This window comes from Aquarana catesbeiana, linkage group LG02 (genome assembly GCF_042186555.1).
Source record: "Aquarana catesbeiana isolate 2022-GZ linkage group LG02, ASM4218655v1, whole genome shotgun sequence".
NCBI classification, from domain to species: Eukaryota; Metazoa; Chordata; class Amphibia; order Anura; family Ranidae; genus Aquarana; species Aquarana catesbeiana.
In genome coordinates, this window is record NC_133325.1 from 286,897,279 (window position 1) to 286,919,825 (window position 22,547).

Genomic DNA, 22,547 nt, shown 5'->3' on the forward strand with positions numbered 1-22,547 from the left:
AAGCCGCACGCGTGGAGGGGCGGAATTTGCGTTCCAAGCTGGCCCACAGGAAGTACCCGGCGGTGTCACATCTGGGGCGTGTGACGTCATCAGCGGACGCCGGAGACACTAGTTTCGGTCTCTAAACAGCGCGAACAGGGAGGCTGGTGGTTTTTAAAAACAGTGAAACCCAACAGAGGCTGCGGACCATTACAGGGGAGGGATGGGCTCCTCTGCGATACCTGCACAGACAGATCTATTTTAGAAGTCTATTTTACTTGCTTGCACATCCAGTGAGTGTTCTCCCCCTTGTAACCAGTAGGGACTAGGTGAAGGGGGCACATTTTCCTTTTCTCCTGCATGGAGTGTTATGGAGTGTATGTGGCGTAAAATTTATTTGGGTCAATTGTTCTCTTAAGGCCAAGACTCAGGACAAGGCCCAAGCGCAGCCACCACAAAGGAAACGTGCGGTTTGCGGCAACAAATTGAGCTCCCCATGGAGCAAAGCAGTTTGCTGCACCTGTATAGACAGCCTAGTTAGAGCCCTTTCACACTGGGGCGGGGGGGCGGTGTCGGCGGTAAAACGCCGCTATTAGCTGCGTTTTACCGTCGGTATGCAGCCGTTAGCGGGGCGGATTTACCCCCGCTAGCGGCCGAGAAAGGGTTAAATACCACCGCAAAGCGCCTCTGCAGAGGCGCTTTGCCGGCGGTATAGCCGCACCGTCCCATTGATTTCAATGGGCAGGAGCGGTATACACACCGCTCCTTCACCGCTCCGAAGATGCTGCTGGCAGGACTTTTTTTTACCGTCCTGCCAGCGCATCGCTCCAGTGTGAAAGCCCTTGGGGCTTTCACACTGAAATGCAAGCAGCGGCACTTTCGGGTCGGTTTGCAGGCGCTATTATTAGCGCAATAGCGCCTGCAAACCGCCCCAGTGTGAAAGGGCTCTTAAGGATGACCCGGCTGACTTCTGTTAGAGATGAGCTTACGTCTACGTTTAGCTCATTTAAAACTCTAATTGACAAGATGCAAGTGACCTCAGGGTCCATCTCCAGTTAGAACTTCAGCCGGTCCTAGCGCTCCACAGCAGAGTGCGGAGAGTGAAGACTCTGAGGCTGAAGCCAGATCTGCCCGTTCTTCTTTGGAAAAATCAGGGTCAGATACAGGGCCCAGGGATAGAGAATCTGCAAGGGGCTTGAGGTATAAGTTATCATTGGAAGATGTAGATGACATATACGACACTTGATATAGAGGAGGAGAAGGTACAATTGTATAAACATGACCTTATGTACAAGGGTTTGCATAAGAAAAAGGCTAGAGGTTTTTCCCGTGCATAGTTCCCTTCTTGATACTATCAAGCTGGAGTGGGAAAATCCAGAGAGAAAACCTTTCTTTTCCGGTGACCTAAAAAGGTTTCCATTTGAAGAGGACACCGCGCAGCCATGCAACAAAAATCCTAAGTTAGACGCACCTCTTTCAAAAGTTTCAATAAACTCGGACCTAGCGTTTGACAATATGGGCATGCTTAGGGATCCGATGGATAAAAGCGAGATCCTTCTTCACAGAGCCTGGGACTCAGCCATTTGGAATCTTAAACCAGCTCTGGCCTCCACTTGTGTAGCCAGAAATCTAGAAGTATGGTTGACACAAGTACAAACACATTTGTTGGCAGGTACCTCCTAGACCAAGCAGAAGTTATCCTGATTGCCCCTCTGTGGCCCAGGAGGAGTTGGTTCTCCTCGCTGAGAGCTTCCTCAATAGGACCCCCCTGGCCCCTGCTGGAATGGAGGTACCTTCTCCGTCTGGGGCCTGTGCTCCATCCAAACCCTCAAACCTTCCATTTGATGGCCTGGGGGCTGAGCGGCGCATCCTACAGCTAAGAGGGTGTTCAGAGAGGGTTATTGAGATATCCTGGACAACCGTAAGTTAGTCACAAGAAAGATCTATGGGAAAGTTTGGAAAACGTTTGTTTCCCAAGGCGTCTTTCAGGACAGCACCTGAGAGATAGCGACTCCACCCACCGGAAACAGGAAACACCTTCTTCCTCCAAACTTTAAAGGGAGGCGCCTCCCTACCATACCTCAGTTTTTGTGTTTCCTCCGGCCCGGAGGGAACATCTTTTTGAAGGGGAGTCAAGGTCTCTCAGATGCCTGGGAGACAGGGCTTCTGTTTCATTTTTTCCTCCTTTTGGAGACCCGCTGTCCTCCCGGCCTACCCAAGCCTTGGCAGCGGTAGCAATCGGGCTCCTCTTCCCCTCCTGGTGCTCGGGGAGAGCCGTAGACCCGGTGATCTGCGCAGTCATAGGAGCGGCGGTGCGCGTGCGCCGCCGCCATGTTTTTTTGGCCGGCAGGCGCGGCGGAAGTGACAAGGCGGGTCACTGGGTCAGCAGAAGCGTCATTTCCGGCGTGGATGCGAGAGGGGAGGAGGGAGGACAGGAACTGGCGCCTACTTCCGCTTCCGGTCCGGTGCAGATGCACTATGGGAGTCCGGAAGCGGCATATGAAGCCACAGGTGGAGAGCTGCACACCAGAGATGGAGGACTCAGCGTCTGCAGCGGTGGGGACAGGCACAGGCGCCAGTAAAGCTCAGGTAGGAGCAGCAGTTTAAGTCTGCCTTTCTTCCTTTTCCTGGGTTTGGTCTATTTTCTTTTTTCTTACCCCCTAGTGGCAAGGGGCCTGTCTGGGCACTGGAGGCTGACTGGTTTCTTCTTAGTGCACCTGTGGGTGATTCTTGTGTAGCTGAGACCGGGTCTCACTAAAAGGTCCCCTGGTTTTTTTCCCTTTTTTGTTTTTTCTCTCACAGGCTAAAAGCTCTGACCCAAAAAAGAGATGTCCTTCTTGCAGGGCCAAAATGGGAGAAAATTGGAAAAAAGTCTTATGCAGTACATGCATCACTTCTTTAGTTAAGGAGGAATCAGCTTCGGTTTGTGATGATCTGGTTGCCTCTGTAAAGAAGGAACTATACGCCACGATTCAGACTTTTCGTGACTCTTTAGTTAATCCAGCTGCTAGTCAGCCATCCACTTCTGAGGCTTCCCAGGGTTCTATTTCTTTCCCCATGGTAGAAGTCTTACCTGAAGGCCCCCCTATCAGGGAAGAGCAGTCCCCTACTCCTTCCGTTAAAGATTCGGAGGAGGAGGGTGAGGAAGCGGAGGTGGCTCCTTCCAAATTTAAGCTTTCCCTAGAGGAGGTAGACGGACTCCTTAAGGCTATCCATGTTACACTTGGCTTAAGTGAGGAAAAGAAGGAGTTATCTCTTCATGACCGCATGTATGCAGGGTTAAATGAGCCTAAGGGGCGAACATTTCCAGTTCATTCGGTCATTTCTGACGCCATTACTAAAGAATGGCAAGATCCAGAGAAAAAGCCCTTTTTTTCCAGAGCCCACAAAAGGCGCTTCCCTTTTGAGGAGGACCCTTCTGCGGTGTGGAATAAGGTGCCCAGGTTGGATGCGGCCTTTTCACAGGTCTCAAGATCCACAGACCTGTCTTTTGAAGACATGGGTGTGCTAAGGGATCCAATGGACAAACGCATGGATCTTTTGCTCAAAAGATCATGGCAATCAATCATGAGCAATTTAAAACCAGCAATGGCCACAACCTGTGTAGCCAGGAATCTGGAATACTGGGTGAACCAACTTAGATCTCATATAGTGGCAGATTCCCCCAAGCAGGAGATCTTAGATTCCTTTCCTACCCTGATTTCTGCAGTTGCTTATATTGCTGATGCTTCGGCTGAAGCTATCAAAATGTCAGCTAGGTCTGCAGCTTTAGCAAATGCTGCGAGAAGAGCTTTATGGCTAAAAACCTGGCCAGGTGATACAGCTTCAAAGAGTAAACTTTGTGGTATCCCCTTTTCAGGTGACCTTCTTTTTGGCCCAGATCTAGATAATATCCTAGACAGAACTGCCGATAAGAAGAAGTCCTTTCCGGTCAAAAAGAAAAAGCAGACCCCAAAACGTCTTTTTCGACCTCAAAAAACTCAGCAGCAACAGCAGGAAAGTAAGTTTCAGGGCAGGAGGAAAAATTGGTCTGCGCAAAAGGCGAAGGGCAAAGGTGGAATTCTCTTCCGTCCTCCTTCACAGGCCGAAAACTCACAATGACTCATCTCTGCGGGTCGGCGGAAGATTACGAGAGTGTCTTCCGCAGTGGTCAGTGATAACTACAAATCAGTTTATTCTGACCACTCTCTCGCAGGGTTATACTCTCGAGTTCTCCAGAAGCCCCCCAAGAAGGTTTCTGGTAACAAATGCTCCCCGAGATCCAATGAGGGCCCTGGCCATGAAATCCTCTCTGGAGGAACTAATGCAACAGGGTGTAGTAATCCCAGTGCCACCAGAGGAATGGCACGAGGGCTTCTATTCACATGTCTTCCTGGTAAAAAAACCAACAGGAAGATTTCGTTTAATTCTAAATTTAAAGCCACTAAACAGAGCCATCAAATACAGAAGGTTCAGGATGGACTCAATTTTCACCGCCAGAAATATTCTGACTCCAGGTTGTTTCATGGCGTCAGTGGATCTAAAAGATGCATACCTGCATATTCCAATCTCATCCCAGTCCCAGGGGTTTCTCAGGTTGGCGGTAAGGTTGGAAGGCAGAATTCAGCATCTGCAATTCAGAGCCCTACCCTTCGGGCTATCATCCGCACCCCGAATTTTTACCAAAGTAATGGCAGAGGCCCTAGCTCCGCTGCGTCTTCAGGGAATCGCAGTAATTCCTTACTTAGACGACCTGCTATTTTTCGCCCCCTCAAGAGAGGAGTTGAGGAGCAATTTAAGCAGAGCATGCAGCCATTTGGAGTCTCTAGGTTGGATCCTAAATCTCCAAAAATCTTCCCTGGAACCATCTCAGGAGATTCGGTTTCTAGGGTATATAATAAATTCGGTAAGCCAAAAAATTTTTCTTCCTTCAGAGAAGAAAGGAAAAATCCAGGATACAGTGTCTTTTTTGCAGACCAACCAGCAGCTGACGGTAAGATTGGTCATGTCAGCCCTGGGGGTTCTGACTTCGTCAATGCCAGCTGTTCAGTGGGCAAGACTACACTTCAGGCATCTGCAGGCTTTTCTTCTGAGATCTTGGGATCACAATTTAGAATCCCTAGACTCAGAGGTAAGAGTTCCAACCCAAGTGAAGAGGTCACTATGGTGATGGAAAAGGCAGGATATCCTATCGGAGGGGTTAGTCTGGGCCTTTCCAATCGAAAAAAGGCTGACAACCGATGCCAGTTCCTGGGGTTGGGGAGCCCACCTAGAAAAAGGTTTCACTCAAGGAAACTGGTCCAGGAAAGAGGCGACCGAGTCCTCAAACTGGAGAGAGCTCAAGGCGATCGACTTGGCTCTGAAGTCATTTGCTCAGGGGCTTCAGGCCCAGCATGTTCAAATACTAACAGACAATGCCACGGCAGTGGCTTACATAAACAGGCAGGGAGGTACAAGGAGCAAATCGCTGCAAGTACTAGCCATGAGCATTCTCCGTTGGGCAGAAGGACACTTGCTGTCGTTATCAGCAGTCCATCTAAAGGGATCCCTGAACGGAGTGGCGGATTTCCTGAGCAGAAACCCCATTCGGGAAGCAGAATGGTCGCTGAACCCAGAGGTTTTCGCCATGATTGTCGAGAAGTGGGGGCTGCCAGAGGTGGACCTGTTCGCCTCAAAGGAGAATGCCTTGGTTCCGCAATTTTTTTCCCTAAGCAATCACGACGGGTCACTAGGAACAGATGCCTTGGCGTATCCATGGAGATTCCATCTCTGCTACGCTTTCCCCCCATTTCAGTTAATTCCCTTAGTATTAAGAAAAATTCAAAGGGAAGCGGTACCGGTTGTCCTAATCACGCCCTTTTGGCCAAGAAGGGCTTGGTTTTCAACCATTCTGAAAATGGCGGTCAGACCTTATTGGCATCTGCCCCTCAGGCACGATTTACTATTTCAGGGACCAGTAAATCACCCAGAGGTAGCCACTTTGGCGCTCACTGCTTGGTATCTGAAGAGCAGCTCTTAAGGAGCAAAGGTTTTTCCAACCGGTTAATCTCAACGCTATTATCCAGTAGGAAAAGGGTGACTAGAAATATCTATTCCAAGGTCTGGAAGGTTTACAATACGTGGTGTAATTCATCTGACCAGGACCCAGGGAGTCTTGTTACCATTCTGGAATTTTTACAGGTTGGTGCTGACAAGGGACTAGCAGTTAGTACCTTGAAGGTACAGGTGGCTGCGCTAGCAGTGTTCCTAGAAAGATCTGTGGCCTCAGATCCATTGGTAACCAGATTTTTCAGATCCCTTACGAGATCCAGACCAGCACCACTTAAATTGTTTCCCAAATGGGATCTGTCGATAGTCCTCCAGGCTCTAACAAGGAGTCCCTTTGAACCTTTGGAAGAAGCGCCACTCAGATATCTCACTTTTAAGTCTGTGTTTCTGATTGCCATGGTCTCTGCACGCAGGATCAGTGAGCTTAATGCTTTATCAGTTAAGGAACCCTATTTATCTATCTTCCCAGATAGGGTTATACTTAGAACAGATCAGAAATTCTTACCAAAGGTAGCTTCAGTACAAAATCGTGTTCAGGACATTGTACTTCCGACCTTCTGCCCCAACCCAGTAGGGGAGAAGGAGACTTGTTTTCACATGTTGGATGTTAGAAGAGTTTTGTTATGTTACCTGGAAAGGACAAAGCTCTTTAGACGTTCAGATTCTCTGTTTGTGTTATTTTCAGGCAACAGGAAAGGTTGCCAGGCTTCTAAAATCTCTTTAGCAAGGTGGCTGAAGCTAGCCATTTCAGAGGCTTATTCGCATGCAGGCGTGTCTCCTCCTGCAGGAATTTCTGCACACTCAACAAGAGCATTAGCGGCCACTTGGGCAGAGAGAGCTGGTGCCACCCCTGAACAAATCTGCAAGGCGGCAACTTGGTCAAGTTTTCACACATTCGTGAAACATTACAGGCTGGACCTCACATCTGCTAATGATCAGGCGTTTGGCAGAAAGGTCCTGCAAGCTGTTGTCCCGCCCTAAGGGGGTAAGTCTCTGTTATCCTCTCAGGTGCTGTCCTGAAAGACGCCTTGGGAAAAACCAAGTTAGACTTACCGGTAACTTGTTTTCCAGAAGTCTTTCAGGACAGCAACATCCCGCCCTATTGTATTGTATATACTATGCTGTGACTAACGTATGTGTTTATGTGTTCCAGCCGGGGCCGGAGGTCTTCTCTACTACAACTGAGGTATGGTAGGGAGGCGCCTCCCTTTAAAGTTTGGAGGAAGAAGGTGTTTCCTGTTTCCGGTGGGTGGAGTCGCTATCTCTCAGGTGCTGTCCTGAAAGACTTCTGGAAAACAAGTTACCGGTAAGTCTAACTTGGTTTTTCTTGGCTGAAGACAGGAATAGATTCATTTTCTACTCCCTATATAGTAGATTTTTTACAGAGAATAGTGGAGAAAGGACTTTCTGTCAGCACCCTTACGGTTCAGGTTGCTGCCCTATCTTTGCTTACAGAAAAAAGACTAGCTAAGAACCCTTTGATCAGGTGGTTCCTTTCAGCCAGATCTAGGCGTACACCCAGCTGTTAAACAGATTCCTCCCTGGGATCTGTCGTTCGTATTAAATGCTCTGACTAGGGCTCCTTTTGGAGCCTTTGCATGAGGCTTCTCTGAAATTGATTTCCTTAAAGATTTCCTTTCTTTTGGCTAGAACGTCAGGGAGAAGGATTTCTGATCTAGAGTCTCTTTCCTGTAAGGACCTTTTCCTGAGGATTTTAGAGGACAGGGTGGTGATTAAGCCCGATCCTTTGTTCCTTCCCAAAGTTTCTTCCAGCTTTCACAGGTCCCAGGAGGTAGTTCTTCCTAGTTTTTGTTCCTCCCCCCAAGAATGCGGAAGAGGAAATATCTTGATTTTTGGACGTGAAAAGATGCCTTCTGCTTTATCTAGAAAGGTCTAGTGAGTAAGGATGAGCTCAGGCATGTTCGCACACCCCACGTGCAGAGCCCCCCCAGGAATTTGGCACTGAGCTGCGCTAATCACAGGCATTGAGACATTTCCCGATCTCTGTAGCCGAGCATCGGAACAATGTCTTGCTGCCTGTGATTAGCGCAACGCAGTGCCGACTTCCTGGCAGGCTCTGCACGTGGGGTGTGCGAACTTGCCGGCGCTCATCCTTACTAGTGAGTTTAGGAGATTCTCCCAACTCTTAGTGTTGTTCAGTGGCCCCAAGAAAGGGCCCAAAGTGTCTAGAAGTTCCAGATGGATTAGGGAAGCTATTTGTGAAGCTTACAGAGTGTCAGGTCACAGCCCTCCTTCCAGAATTAGAGCTCATTCAACGAGAGCCATGGCCACATCATGGGCAGAAAGAGTGGGAGCATCATGGGAAGACATTTCTAAAGCTGCTGTCTGGTCCTCCTCTCATGGGTTTATCAAGCATTATAGAGTCCAGATGCTCTCCAGCCAGGACCTCTCCTTTGGTAGGAAAGTACTTCAGGCTGTCGTCCCTCCCTAAGGTATAGAATCTTGCTTATCCTCTCAAGTAGCTCTCCTGAAAGATGAGGGGGGAAAGCCCCCGTTAGATTTACCGGTAACGGTATTTCCATTAATCTTCCAGGACAGTGTCTATATTCCCACCCTATTCTGTATTCATTGGTCTCCTTTGTTTACCTGGTGGCAGTTCTTTAGTGAGTTTCTGTTATTCCACTGCCGAGTGCAGTTTTGGTGGAGGTTTACTTGATCTTCAAACAACTGAGGGTCAGAGGAGGGGGGGGCCTTTTAAATTGTATCGGATTTGTGTTTCCTGTAGAGGGCGAAGCCAATCATCTCAAGTAGCTGTCATAGAAGATTCATGGAAATACTGTTACCGGTAAATCTAATGGGGCTTTTCCACGTGGCCTCAGAATCTTCAAGGTGCGTTTTGGCAAATCTCTGTCGTGACAGCATGTGGCCTTTTTCGAGGAGGGGCTTTTTTCTTGCAACCCTCCCATACAAGCCACGTTTGTGGAGAATTTGTGATATTGTTGTCATATGCACACAATGATCACTCTTTGTCATACATACCTGCAACTGCTTCAGAGTTGCCGAAGGCCTCTTGGCAGCCTCTCTGATCAGTTTCCTCCTGACTCTATCATCTAGTTTGGAGTGACATCCTGATCCAGGGAGGGTCATTGTTGTACCAAATATCTTTTACATTTTTTAATAATAGACTTCACTGTGCTTCTAGGCATTGATAAAGCCTTTGAAATGTTTTTGTATCCATCTCCTGACTTGTGCCTGTCCACAACTTTATCCCAGAGATCTTTTGACCATGCCTTACCACCAATAGTTGATTGTTTGCTTCAGTTGCACTACTAGGGACTGAAATGCTCCAGGAAAGCTCTTTTCATGCCGAGCAAATCAAAATGACCCCTGCTGATCCCACTTTGCGTATCATTAAGAAGGTGATTGGCTACACCTGATTAAGTTTACAAGTCATTTTTAGGAAGAGGGTGATCCCTTTTCCAACTCAGTGATTCTGTTTTTTATTTTTTATTTTTCTGATATGTTGTTCTATCTTTCACTTAGATGTTATAAGTTGCACTGAGTTTATATAGCTAGAAAAAAAAAACGTGTCTGTCTTCATTTCAGGTTGCAAAGCAACAAAATGTGACTATTTATACCCACTGTAAGATCCTGACAGATTCTATAATTCAAGAGTGGACGAGCCGGAGAAGAAGCCTTTTTTTCTCCTTTTGTCTTCCAGGGTAGCCTCTGAGACATAGGGCTCCACCCTCTGGGACAGGAAACACATTCACCCAAATTGTTTAAAGGCGGTCCTCCAGGCCTTCCCCTTCATTTTTTTGTGTTTCCTGCCAGATGGAGAGAAAGCATGTTAGCAACCTGGGGAGCTCCATGTCTCAGGGCTGTCCTTGGTTGGCTGATCATTCTGGACAAGTCCCAGCTAATCCCAACCCAGGTAGTACAGTACCTGGGTTACAGGATATCATGAACAGAGAAGAAAGTCTTTCTCCCATTGGAGAAGATGGAGAAAGTGGGTCTAGCAGTGGCACAGCTTCTGCAGGAAGTTTTTGTGTTATCATTCATATTCTCTGAAAATTGTCCCAGAAATCATAAATTCTGCCAGGGTATGTAAACTTACGATCAGAACTGTACATGAGTACTCCGGAAATACTTTTGTTATGTATCATAAGTTTATTTCTAAAAATAAATATTCAGTTGGCCCCAAAACTTATAGTTTCCCTTCAAAATAAAAGTCTGTCTTTCTGTCAGTGTTTCATATTACACTCATATTCAGGGTGTAACGTGAAACAAAGTTACAGTCTACAGCTCCCCTTCTCTCCTTAAGGATTCCATGTTTTTTTCCAACCACAGCAACCAGTCATTTATTTAAATTTAACATTGCTCGACCCCCACAGCCACATCATTCATTCACAGATATAAGTGAATATCTATCACCACACCAGTGGGGCACTTGTAGTCCGTTGATACTTCCTCCAGCCTTGTCATTTATGGTCCGTATTTTGGTACAGACCTTGTGCTGTAGAAAGAATCTGCAGGAGCCAGAGCATTGCACTTGAGATCTACTGATTGCGGCTGCAATATTTTGTAGGCTGCAATGCAAAAATAATTATAAATGCACATTTTTATAACCAGTATGGGTGCATTTTTTTTTTCTTTTATGAGTCTCGTAAGTGCCCACTGTTACTATTCGCTTTAGATTGAGTATTCACTTTTTAGAAGGCAGTGTTTCACTCCCAAATTCTCACAATCAAAATTTCTGCCTATAATCCACCAAATACATTTTGCTTTTTTACAAGCCTGATCCTGGATGGGAGAAACTCATTGATTGTGATACAAGCACCTGCTCTGCCCGTCCCTCTTCTCTGCTGTCCATTTACAGTATACTTTGAATTTTGCCAATGGGTTGATATAATACAAACTGACCTATGATTGAATAGGAAGAGAGGAGGAGCAGGCAGAGCAGCTGAAAACCACTCCACAGCTTACATGGAGAAGACCTGAAGGTCCAGTGTCAAAGCACTTCAATTTTAAATTGTAAATAAAAAGGAGGTACATCCACGAGGTGGCATACAACTTATCCCCCTTATAAGCCAGCACATTTTAAAATTAAAAAGTTCTTCAACTATGTTTTGTACAGTCATTCATGTTGATACTATTAAACATTCAGCATACTTTTTTTTTTTTTTTTTTTTTTTAATAGGTCAGTGATTCCCTTTTATAACTATCAGTAAGTTAGGAAATGTGCTAATTTGAGGTTTTGACCGAGGCAACTTTTAGGTTATTTTTAATAATGTATGTGAGTGTACATACATGCAAACATGCATACAGGCAAATGTCTGTAGCAGGGTGTCTGGGAAAGGGGTGTGTATATGTGTATATACTGTATAAGCATACATATTTTCCACCCTGGGGGTAGTTTTATCAAGCCCATGTCCAGCCTCTCCCTTAAGCAGGATTACCAGCTGTTTGGCTATAAACCTTAGTTTTCTCCAAGCGTCTTCCAGGACAGCCCATGAGACCTTGGGCTCCTCCTACCAGGACAGGAAACACGTCACCCCCACCAGATAAAAGGGCGGTCCTCCAGGCCCATGTCAGTTATTTGTGTTTCCTCCGGACGGGGGGTAACATGTTCATGGAACCTGCTCCCATAGGCCTTATAAGCAGGGGCTTTGTATGGCCTTTTTTCTGGGGCATATCACTTACCTCTTCCTCTGCCAGAAGCAGCACACCGCTGGGGAGGTTGGCTGTGTTGCTGTTCTCTGTCCTCAGTGCCTGGAGAGGGCCAGGACCGGTGTGAGGTCGTGCCCCTAGCGCAGTGCATTGCACTCTAGCTCAGCTGAGCTTCGGTTGTCCTTCCCTGCCGACAGCCTAGCTGATCTGAGCAAGGAATGGAGGAAGCCGCAGCGTTCGAGGGGGCGGAGCTATTGCGCTCCAAGCTGGCCCACAGGAAGTGCCTGGAGAGGGTTACTTCCGGGGCATATGATATCATCATCGGGCGCCGGAGACGAGGTTCCAGTCTTCATAAACGGCGCGAACAGAGAACGCTGGCTGCTGGTGTTTCTTGGTGTTAAGCAGCCAGGCTGTGGATGACCAAGAGGGGCAGAATGGATCCTCCTACAGTACCTGCACAGGCAGCGGATGCAGTTCCCAACACCAGCACCTCACAGGTAAGCCTGGGGTGTTCTGTCACCACCTTACTATCCCTGTGAGTGTTCCCTCCCCCTCTCCCCTCTGTAGTAGTGGGTGTAAGGAGACACATTTCCTCCCTCCTGCACGTGGTGTTACGGAGTGATTGTGTGGCTTTAATTACATTGTGGGTCATTTATTTTGTCTTGCAGACCAAGACTCAGGACAAGGCCCAAGCGCAGCCACTTAAAAGGAAATGTGCGGTTTGCGCAAACAAATTGAGCTCCTCATGGAGCAAAGCAGTTTGTCGCACCTGTATAGAAGGCCTAGTAAAGGATGACCCGGTTGCCTCTTGCCAGAAGATGCTTACTTCTGTTAGGGAGGAGCTTGCGTCCACCTTCAGTTCCTTTAGAACGCTTATTGACAAGCTCCAGACTCCAGCAGAGAGTCCGTCTTCACTGAAGGCGTCAGTAAGCACTCTGCAGCAGGCAGAGAGTGAAGACTCTGAGGCTGAGGTCAGATCTACCCGTTCTTCTCTGGAAGAATCAGGGTCAGATACAGAGCCCAGAGATAGAGAATCCACTCGAGGCTCAAGATTTAAGTTATCTGTTGAGGATGTAGATGACTTATTAAAGGCTATCTATACTACCCTTGAATTAAAAGAGGAAGAGGTTCAGTTATCCAAACATGATCTTATGTATAAAGGATTACATAAGAGAAAATCAAGAGTGTTTCCAGTTCATAGTTCTTTGGTTGATACTATTAAACTGGAATGGGATAATCCTGAGAGAAAACCATTCTTCTCCAGTAACCTAAAAAGGAGGTTTCCTTTTGATGAGGACACTGCGCAGCCATGGAATAAGAATCCCAAGTTAGACGCACCTCTTTCAAAAGTTTCAAAAAACTCGGACCTGGCGTTTGATGATATGGGTACGCTTAAGGATCCGATGGACAAGAGGGGGGATATCCTTCTCCACAGAGCCTGGGACTCAGCAGTTGGAAACCTGAAACCAGCTTTGGCTTCCACTTGTGTGGCCAGAAATCTGGAGGTTTGGTTGACTCAGATTCAGTCACATCTGTCAGCAGGTACCTCCAGAGAGCAAATTTTAAAGTCTTTTCCTCTCCTATTTCAGGCAGTGGGTTTTTTGGCAGATTCTTCCGCTGAGTCGGTAAGAATGTCAGCCAGGACTTCGGCTCTAGTGAACTCGGCCAGGAGAAGCCTTTGGCTTAAGACCTGGTCAGGGGACTCGGCCTCCAAGTTGCGCCTTTGTGGCCTTCCTTTAACTGGCGATCATTTATTTGGCCCAGGTCTACAGGAGGCACTGGAACGCACGGCTGATAAGAAAAAGGCGTTTCCAGAGAAAAAGAGAGTTCAGACAGCCACAAAATTTTTTCGTGGCCAAAACAGGCAACAGAGTCCTAGAGAAAAGGACAGCAGGCCGAAAAAGCATTGGACTGGGCACAAAGGCAGAGGCAAAGGGGGAGTGCTATTTAACCCTCCTCAACAGCCCGCCAAGCTGCAGTGACTTGTGTTCCCCGGTGGGAGGGAGATTGAGGGCCTTCATCCCACAGTGGGCAGCAGTCACTCTGAGCCCCTTCATCCTGGACCTAGTGACCAACGGGTACAGGCTGGAGTTTGTTCACCAACCACCAGAACGTTTGTTGGTCACATTTCCTCCACAAGATCGGGAGAAAGCAAGGGCTCTGGGTCTCCAGATCGGAGACTTATTAGATCAAAAAGTCCTGATTCCTGTTCCTCGATCGGAGCGGGGCAAGGGATTCTATTCCTTTGTATTTGTGGTCAGAAAGCCAGCAGGAAAGTTTCGACTTATCCTGAATCTCCGGACCTTAAACAAGTCCATCAGATACAAGCATTTCCGTATGGAGACGGTTTTTACAATCAAAAACCTACTATACCCAAACTGCTTTATGGCCACGTTGGACTTAAGGGATGTTTATCTTCACATCCCTATCCATCCAGCCTTCCAAAAGTTTTTGAGATTGGCAGTGAAGACGGGTATGGGGACCCGACATTTTCAATTTCAGGCCCTCCCCTTCGGTCTTTCCTCAGCCCCACGCATCTTTACGAAGGTGTTGGGGGAAGTGCTGGCTCCTCTAAGATTAAAGGCAATAACGGTTATCCCTTACTTAGACGACCTCCTGATAGTGGCAAAATCATACCAAAGGCTGTTGGAAGATCTCCAGGCTGTACAGGACTTCTTACAGTCCCTAGGCTGGCTAATAAACAAAGAAAAATCGTCCTTGATTCCGGCCCAGAAAGTAACTTATCTGGGTTACGATTTTTGCTCCGTGAACCAAAGAGTTTTTCTTCCTCAGGAGAAGATTACCAAAGTGTTCCAGACTATGTCAACATTGCAGACCAACCAGTCGGTCTCTCTGAGACAGGTGTCGAGGGCAGTGGGTCTTATGACCTCATGTTTTCCAGCAGTACCATGGGCGAGACTCCGTCAGCGTCCGTTACAAAGGTTTCTTTTAAGAAACTGGGACGGGGACGTAAGGTCCCTGGAGTCAAGGATCTGGCTTCCCGACAGGATAAAAAGAAGCCTGTGGTGGTGGAGAGCTGGTCAGCACCTAGCAGGAGGTCTCCCATGGTCCTTTCCCATTTCCCGAAGGATTACCACGGATGCGAGTTCCTGGGGATGGGGGGCCCACCTCAGCAATGCAGTAGCACAAGGAGAGTGGTCCCCAGAGGAGGCAAGGGCCTCATCCAATCAAAGAGAGCTGCTTGCAGTCCAGAGAGCCCTCCAGTCTTTTCAGATGGAGATCAGGGGTCACAACCTCCAAATCCTGTCAGACAATATAGCGACAGTCGCGTATATCAACAAGCAGGGAGGCACGAGAAGCTGGAGGCTTCAGTCCATTGCCCAGGAGATCCTTTCATGGGCAGAGGGGAATCTAGCCTCCATTTCTGCTGTACACCTGAAGGGGAAAAACAATTGCCTGGCAGATTATCTCAGCCGTCACAGGATAGACCGAGACAACTGGTCCCTTCATCCCGAAGTCTTTGCAGACCTCACCAAGAGATGGGGTTATCCGGTAGCGGATTTGTTCGCAAACCGAAACAACCGCAAGACGGAGATATTCTTTTCCATGAACCCGGCAGACCAAGCCTTGGGGATCGATGCTCTGGCGAACCCGTGGCCTCCAGGCCTATGTTATGCCTTTCCGCCAATCAGGCTGATTCCAGAAGTCCTCCGGAAGTTTCGGCTGGAAGAGACAGATCTGATTCTAATTGCCCCGTTTTGGCCCAAGAGGCCATGGTTTTCCCTGCTACAGTCTCTGGTTTCAGAGCCTCCGTGGAGTCTTCCGAAAAGGGAAGACCTATTATTGCAGGGTCCAGTATCACACCCTCAGGTGGTTTCCTTAAACTTGACGGCCTGGTATCTGAAGAAAAGATACTGAGCGCCCAAGGGTTCTCTGACAAAGTAGTCAGGACTCTCGTTAATTGCAGGAAGCCAGTTACTAGAGCCATATATTCCAAAGTTTGGAAAAGGTTTAACTCATGGTTATCTGAAAATGATAGATTAACTCATGATATTCCGTCTATTTTGGAATTTTTCCAAGAGGGTGTCGACAAAGGTCTTTCTGTTAGTACCTTAAAGGTACAGGTGGCAGCTATTAGTGTGTTCCTCCAGTTTTCTCTCCTGGAAAATCCCACTATAGCCAGATTTTTCAAATCTATCTCTAGGGCCAGACCAGTAGTAGTGAGAAGTTGTCCAACGTGGGATCTGTCCCTAGTACTTCAAACTCTGGTAGAATTTCCGTTTGAACCTCTGGAAAGTATGTCAGTTAAATTACTTACATTAAAAACTGTGTTCCTTATAGCTGTTACCTCAGCTCGTAGGGTAAGTGAGTTGCAGGCCCTATCAGTTAGGGAGCCCTTCCTCACGATTTTTGAGGATCGAGTTGTGTTACGAACCGATCCAGGTTTTTTGCCCAAGGTGGCAAGTACATTCCACCGATCTCAAAACATTGTATTGCCAACCTTTTGTAGTTCGCCACAGGGCGACTTAGAAAGAAAATTTAGTTTTCTAGATGCAAGAAGGATTCTCTTGGTCTATCTTGAGGTCACGAAGACCTTTAGGAAAACTGATGCCTTGTTTGTCCTCTTTTCTGGAGTTCACAAGGGGAATAGTGCATCTAAAGCCACATTGGCTAGATGGATAAAGCAAGCCATCTTGGAAGCTTACAAAATTAGGGAGGTCCCTACACCTTTTGTTACTGCGCACTCAACTAGAGCCTTGTCTACGTCTTGGGCTGAGAGGGCTGGTGCCTCACCGGAACAAATTTGCAGGGCTGCCACTTGGTCCAGTTACTCGACCTTCATTAAACATTATCGCCTGGATCTCCTATCAGCTCAGGAGCAGGCGTTTGGTCGTAAGGTCCTTCAGGCAGTTGTCCCTCCCTAGACTGGTAAGTTCTGGCTCATCGTCTCATGGGCTGTCCTGGAAGACGCTTGGAGAAAAGCTGAGTTAGACTTACCGGTAACTCCTTTTCTGAGAGTCTTCCAGGACAGCCGGATTCCCACCCGGTATTGTCTGAAGTTATGTGTATTATGCATATGTTTTGCAGGGTCCTGCGGTTCTTGAGAATACTGACATGGGCCTGGAGGACCGCCCTTTTATCTGGTGGGGCTGACGTGTTTCCTGTCCTGGTAGGAGGAGCCCAAGGTCTCATGGGCTGTCCTGGAAGACTCTCAGAAAAGGAGTTACCGGTAAGTCTAACTCAGCTTTTTTTTTTTTTTTCCCCCATAACCTCAGTGTGGCTGCATGCATGTGGTAACCATATAACAGCCAGTTGCTCAGAGTCTAGAGTAAGCATCATACAGGGTACAGTTAGTCTACAGTGTGCACATACGAAGGTACTATAACAGTTCACAAATGTAGAGTGCCTTCTAAAGGCTCATGTCCAATGGTAAATATGAATTTGCGAAGAGATGTAACTTGCTGCATTGATACCTGCTGGCACCCGATGGTAACCATTTACTTCTGTAACTAAAATCATGCATTCTTACTCAAGGTGGCTGATGGGATGCCAAGTAGTTTAGCAGTGCATGGCATCCTCTAAGATGATAAGGGCCTTATTTATTGGCCAACCTGTATGCTTCAGGTGATGCAACTCTTCTTATGTACATACACACAAGGGCTTCCAGTAAGTCCTATGTAAATGTGTTTATATATACAATATGTTGTCATTCTATTTTTTTTTTTTTTTTTTAATGTTTTACAGGTAAACTATTGAAGAAAAAGATGGAAAAGCACTGGGTGTTTTGGGCTTGTGCAGAGAAATGGCTATTAACTTTGGGATCCTGGTCATGGGGACTTTGTAGGATATGTCTTCTGCCGTTAATATTAACTTTTAATATGTATGGTGGCATTATTTTGCTTCTCCTAATATTTGTCTCCATAGCTGGAATATTATTTAAATTTCAGGATGTTTTGCTGTACTTTCCTGATCAGCCTTCCTCATCACGACTTTATGTCCCAATGCCCACGGGAATACCACATGAAAATATATTCATTAAAACAAAAGATGGCTTGCATCTCAATCTTATCCTTCTGAGATACACGGGTGATAACTCAAGCTTTTCTCCAACTATAATTTATTTTCATGGTAATGCTGGAAATATTGGTCATAGGTTACCCAATGCATTGTTAATGCTGGTCAATCTTAAGGTGAACTTGCTTTTAGTTGACTACAGAGGGTATGGAAAATGCGAAGGAGAGCCAAGCGAAGAAGGTCTTTATCTCGACTCTGAGGCTGTGCTGGACTATGTCATGACCAGACCAGACATTGATAAAACAAAGATCATATTATTTGGACGGTCACTAGGGGGAGCAGTTGCTGTTCATTTGGCCTCAGAAAATGCACACAGGATTTCAGCAGTCATGTTAGAAAATACTTTTCTTAGCATTCCTCATATGGCCAGCACTCTGTTTTCTTTTCTTCCCATGCGCTATCTTCCATTATGGTGCTACAAGAATAAGTTCTTGTCTTACAGGAAAATCTCTCAATGCCGAATGCCTTCTTTGTTTATCTCTGGCTTATCAGACCAGTTAATTCCTCCTTTTATGATGAAACAGCTCTATGAACTCTCCCCATCGCGGACTAAAAGATTGGCCATCTTTCCTGACGGGACTCATAACGATACCTGGCAGTGCCAAGGCTACTTTGCTGCACTTGAACAATTTATAAAAGAACTGACCAGTAATCACTGTCCAGAAGAAAATACAAAGACCTCAAATGTGACGATAATATGAATGCCATCTTCCTTTGCACTGTTGTATATAAAGTTTTTGAGTGATGAAAAGAATGTAATTTGTACTGTTTGTTATCTAAACAGAAGAGGAGGGAGTGCATCCAGGAGGTAGCTGATACTTTTCAGCTTCGTCTCCCTAGAGGTTTTTCTACTTCTCTATAGACCTCTTCATTAACTAATGTTCAGTGCATGCACTGTTTTAACATATCATTCATTGTCACCAGAATGCTGCTTTGGTTTTCAAAGATGGCATTGGAATTATTTGGAATGACCTCAAATGTTCTTTTTTATGTTCCACATTCATAAATGTAAATCCCCTGGATCCAGGTGAAAAGCTGACATTGGGCTAATTATATATTTCTGCTAACTTAAATGGCTATTTTTTTTTTTTTTTTTTCATTTTGGTATTCTGCAGATGGCCTCAAGACTAAAAGTGTTTAAGGGGACTGTGCTTATTTTCAGGGGTAACCATGAAAATCTTCCTTTGATTGCTCTACACCACACTGTAGAAATGAAAGAGAGCATCTTGCTGACATTTGTGGGCAACGGTATCTTTTTTTTTTTTTTTCTTCAGTCACCTTTTCAATGTGAGGACCAGATGGAAGCCATGTTGTGTTTTTTGTTTTTTCTTTTCTTGCAAAATTCCTATGTAACTTTTGCAACTTGGTGCTTTAAATAATCCTATGGTAGCTTTTTTTAAATTTTTACTGATGATTTTTGTCATTTGTAATGAGATGTATTGACATAGTTTGCTACTTATCCATGAGGTTATTGTAAAAGATGTCCAGATTTCCAGATTTGTCATATCAGATAAAGAAAATATTAACTATTAAGTGTTAAATGTTGCAGTCATCAGCATCCTTAGCCTTGCTATAGTACTTGGTATGTCAAGGAGCCTTAAAAAAACATGCTTGTCAGAAGAACCTCCTTTTTCTTCCTACATGTATGTTGTAGCTTAAAGGGGAGTTCCACCCATTTTTAAAAGTCAGCAGCTACAAAAAGTGTAGCTGCTGACTTGTAATAAAGAGACACTCGCCTGTCCCACGATCCAGTGATGCAGCCGTCTGAAGCTTCACTCCTCTCCCCCTCCTCTCCATGGTGCCGGCAGTGCAAGTGTGGGCGCCCGGCTGTGACAGCTTGCGGCTTCACAGCCTGGTGCGCATGCATAAGTTGCGCTGCCTCGTCTTGAATGGCCGGGCAATCTTCTGGGACCTGTGACGTGTTCCAGAAGATTTCAGGGAGGGTGGAGAAGTGAGCTTCTGCTCTGCACCCCAGCCCTAGGAGAAGAAGTGGCATGTCAGGGGGTCGTGAGTACTTAAAGCGGAAGTTCAATTTTTGGGTGGAACTCAAACTGAACTAAAAATGTGATTCATGCAGTTATTCATCAGTTGAAAAAGTAGTGTATTTTAAATTGCAATTGGGGTTAGTACCTAAATTTGCCATGATATTGGCCTCTTACAGCATCACTTAAGTGTTGTTCACACTAAGAGAAAATCAGAAGAAAAATTCTGTACGAAATATGATCATCACTTTTCGTATAGTGTGTACACAACTTTCGACATCGGATTCAGCCTTTCCAAATGAAAATTTCTGCAGGGACACACTCCAAAATTTTTCTCATACATCAACAGAACTAATGATTTTCATTTTATTATGTACTGTTTTCGTATGCAAAAAATCAGATACCAACCACAGCGCGTGATCAGAAACCATAAACAACAAAAATGCTTGTCGTACGAGCATTTTTGTACAGTTCGTGCCATCCTCGGTGCTTGGAAACATCAAAGAAATTCGGACAATCATTTGTCTGATTTTCTTATAGTGTGTACTGGGCTTTAGAATTGGAGAGAGAAGTGAAACCTCAGAGCAATGTGAACTCTATTGGCTGCCTATACATGTGCTAACAGGAAAAGAGAGCAGAATCCTCAGGATGGCCTCTTTAATGTGCTGCTTCCCAACTGGCAGAGGTGTGTGTACCAGTGTTCTGGTCCAAGGTCAAAGTGGCTGCAAAGATAAACCAATTCCCATATATGTAAATTACCTGTGTCTGTAGCTGCTTTCCTCCAGCTCTTTGTAGTGAAGCAAGCCTAAAGATGACAGCCCTGGTGTGTGTACCTTTAAAAAAAAAAAAAAAAATCTGGAAATAGCAGTTTTTTATCTTTGTTCTGACAGGTTCCCTTTTAAGTAAGCCTGAAAAAGTAAAACTGAAAAAAAATGACAGGTGCAATATTTAATAGAAATTGGTAGCTTATACCAAAACATAGTACACCCTTGAGCACAGAGGGTCATACAGTGTAAAAAAAAAAAAGGCTGTGTTTTTGTGCCGGGTAGTAACAGCTGTTGTGTACAGCTGCCTGCTCAAATCAATGACAAGATGCAGCTGTGCTCTGGTATGAGCAGATCTGAATGTACAGGTGTACACCCCTGGATTCAGACAATCTCGCATCTGTTTTTTCCAGCCTACAGCTGCATCTTGTCATTGATATCTAGTTGCCTGTAACACCTGTAAATCCCATGCACAAAATACAGCCATTTTTGTACACTGAGTGGCCCTCTGTGCCCATATGCATGAGTGTTTAGATTAAGTATATTTTGCCCTGGGAAGGGGGGAGGGGAGCCAAACAGAATTTTGCTGTAATTGCATACATTATAAAAGGGCAATGGCAATAAAGCAAATCTGTGATAACAATGCTTCTTTAAAACTTCCAGGTATGCATTATAATTTATTTGCCGCAAGGTAGACAAAATTTGTGAAATCTACTATTCTGCATTCTTCAAAGTGTTGTGGAAGCCATCCATTGGTTTATAATATTATGTGTGCTATCCATCCAGCTGTTATAATGCATGCTCATATTTATTTTCAGGTTTTTTGTTGTACAACTTACCTTCTCACCTCATCCATGTGTGGACCTATTTACCTGGGGATTATCTGGGCTGGTTTAATGATATCCTCTTAAGATTTTTTTTTTCTTTATATTGTCCAAAAAGTGGTTTAAATTGACTTATATGTTACAACTTATATTTTTTATTTTATCCTTTGCAATAAATGGCCAGATCCCGAAGTTTAAGCAATAGTTACTTATTAGCATGCATGCACAGGTCCTGAGATATGTACCACTGTTACAAAAGTGTATTCAGGAACTGAACGTATTCATTACTGTGTTAAAGCACTAGATTGTAAGCTGAGGTCATAACAGTCCACGGCAATCCCCTATTGCCCCTATTTTACATTCGGTGATAAATTATTCCTTATAATACGCATGTTTCTCTTCAAAAGAGAGAACCTATGGTCCCCGTACCTTTCTAGAAAAAAGATCTTCAAGATTTCAGAAAATATCTGCAGAGGTCTCAAATTTATTTCTACTTCTAAAATGCTTTTCTCTTGTAAGAGAGAATTTGTTATGCATATCCTGCAATTGTGGACAACAGAAAAAAGTGTTATGAAGCAGCAAGCGGTTGCTAAAATCTCTGTGTAGTTCTTTTGAGATGTGTTTGACATTTACTGACAATTATCAATATTTTTTTACATTATTGATTTTGCCACGGAACAAAATGTAGTATCGTCTTCCTAGGTGCCCTGTAACACTAACTGCTGATGTCAGACAGGGCACCATCCTTTGCTGCATAGCTGCCCAACACTGCAGCTTAGGCTGGGTTCACACATGTGCAGTGCAAATTTGAAGCTCTGTTTTCACAACTAAATGACAAAGTAGTTGTTCAGCATTTCAGGTCTGGTTTTTATCTTGTTCACAACTGAATGATATGTGCGATTCAGAAGGGTTCCCATTGAAGTCAATGGGACTGAAATCGCACCTGAGCCGGACCGCACTGCTCAGAAAACTCTTTTTCAATTCGCACTGAATCCGCACTCCCGACTGCATCAGACATATATGAACAGGCACAATGGAAAGCAATGTTCTTTCACATGTCATGGGAATTGGATACGGTTCAACTTGCATCTAATTCGTATATGTGTGAACCAAGCCTAACAAATGGCTTTTTTGATAGCGAGCACCAGCAAGAGGAATGCAGGGAGACTGGAGGCTGACCATGTCTTGCCTCCATCTGCATTCCTCCTGCAAGAGCTGGCAGTTGGAGACAGATGCCTGCTATCAAAGAAGCCATCTCCTTGCAAGCTGTAGTGCCATGCGCCATGGAGGAGGGTAGCACACTG

General features: G+C 45.5%; 1 protein-coding gene across 2 annotated transcripts in view; it reads left to right on the forward strand.

Annotated features, from left to right (window-relative positions):
• ABHD13 (abhydrolase domain containing 13) overlaps positions 1 to 21,441 on the forward strand; it is a 29,374-nt gene extending 7,933 nt beyond the window's left edge. For both annotated transcript variants that reach the window (XM_073614480.1, XM_073614479.1), the window contains exon 3: positions 17,344 to 21,441. In XM_073614480.1, coding sequence (XP_073470581.1) covers positions 17,364 to 18,374 — 1,011 coding nt within the window. In that variant the 5' untranslated portion in view covers positions 17,344 to 17,363 and the 3' untranslated portion in view covers positions 18,375 to 21,441. The remainder of the gene's footprint in view (positions 1 to 17,343) is intronic.
• The last annotated feature ends 1,106 nt before the right edge of the window (positions 21,442 to 22,547 follow it).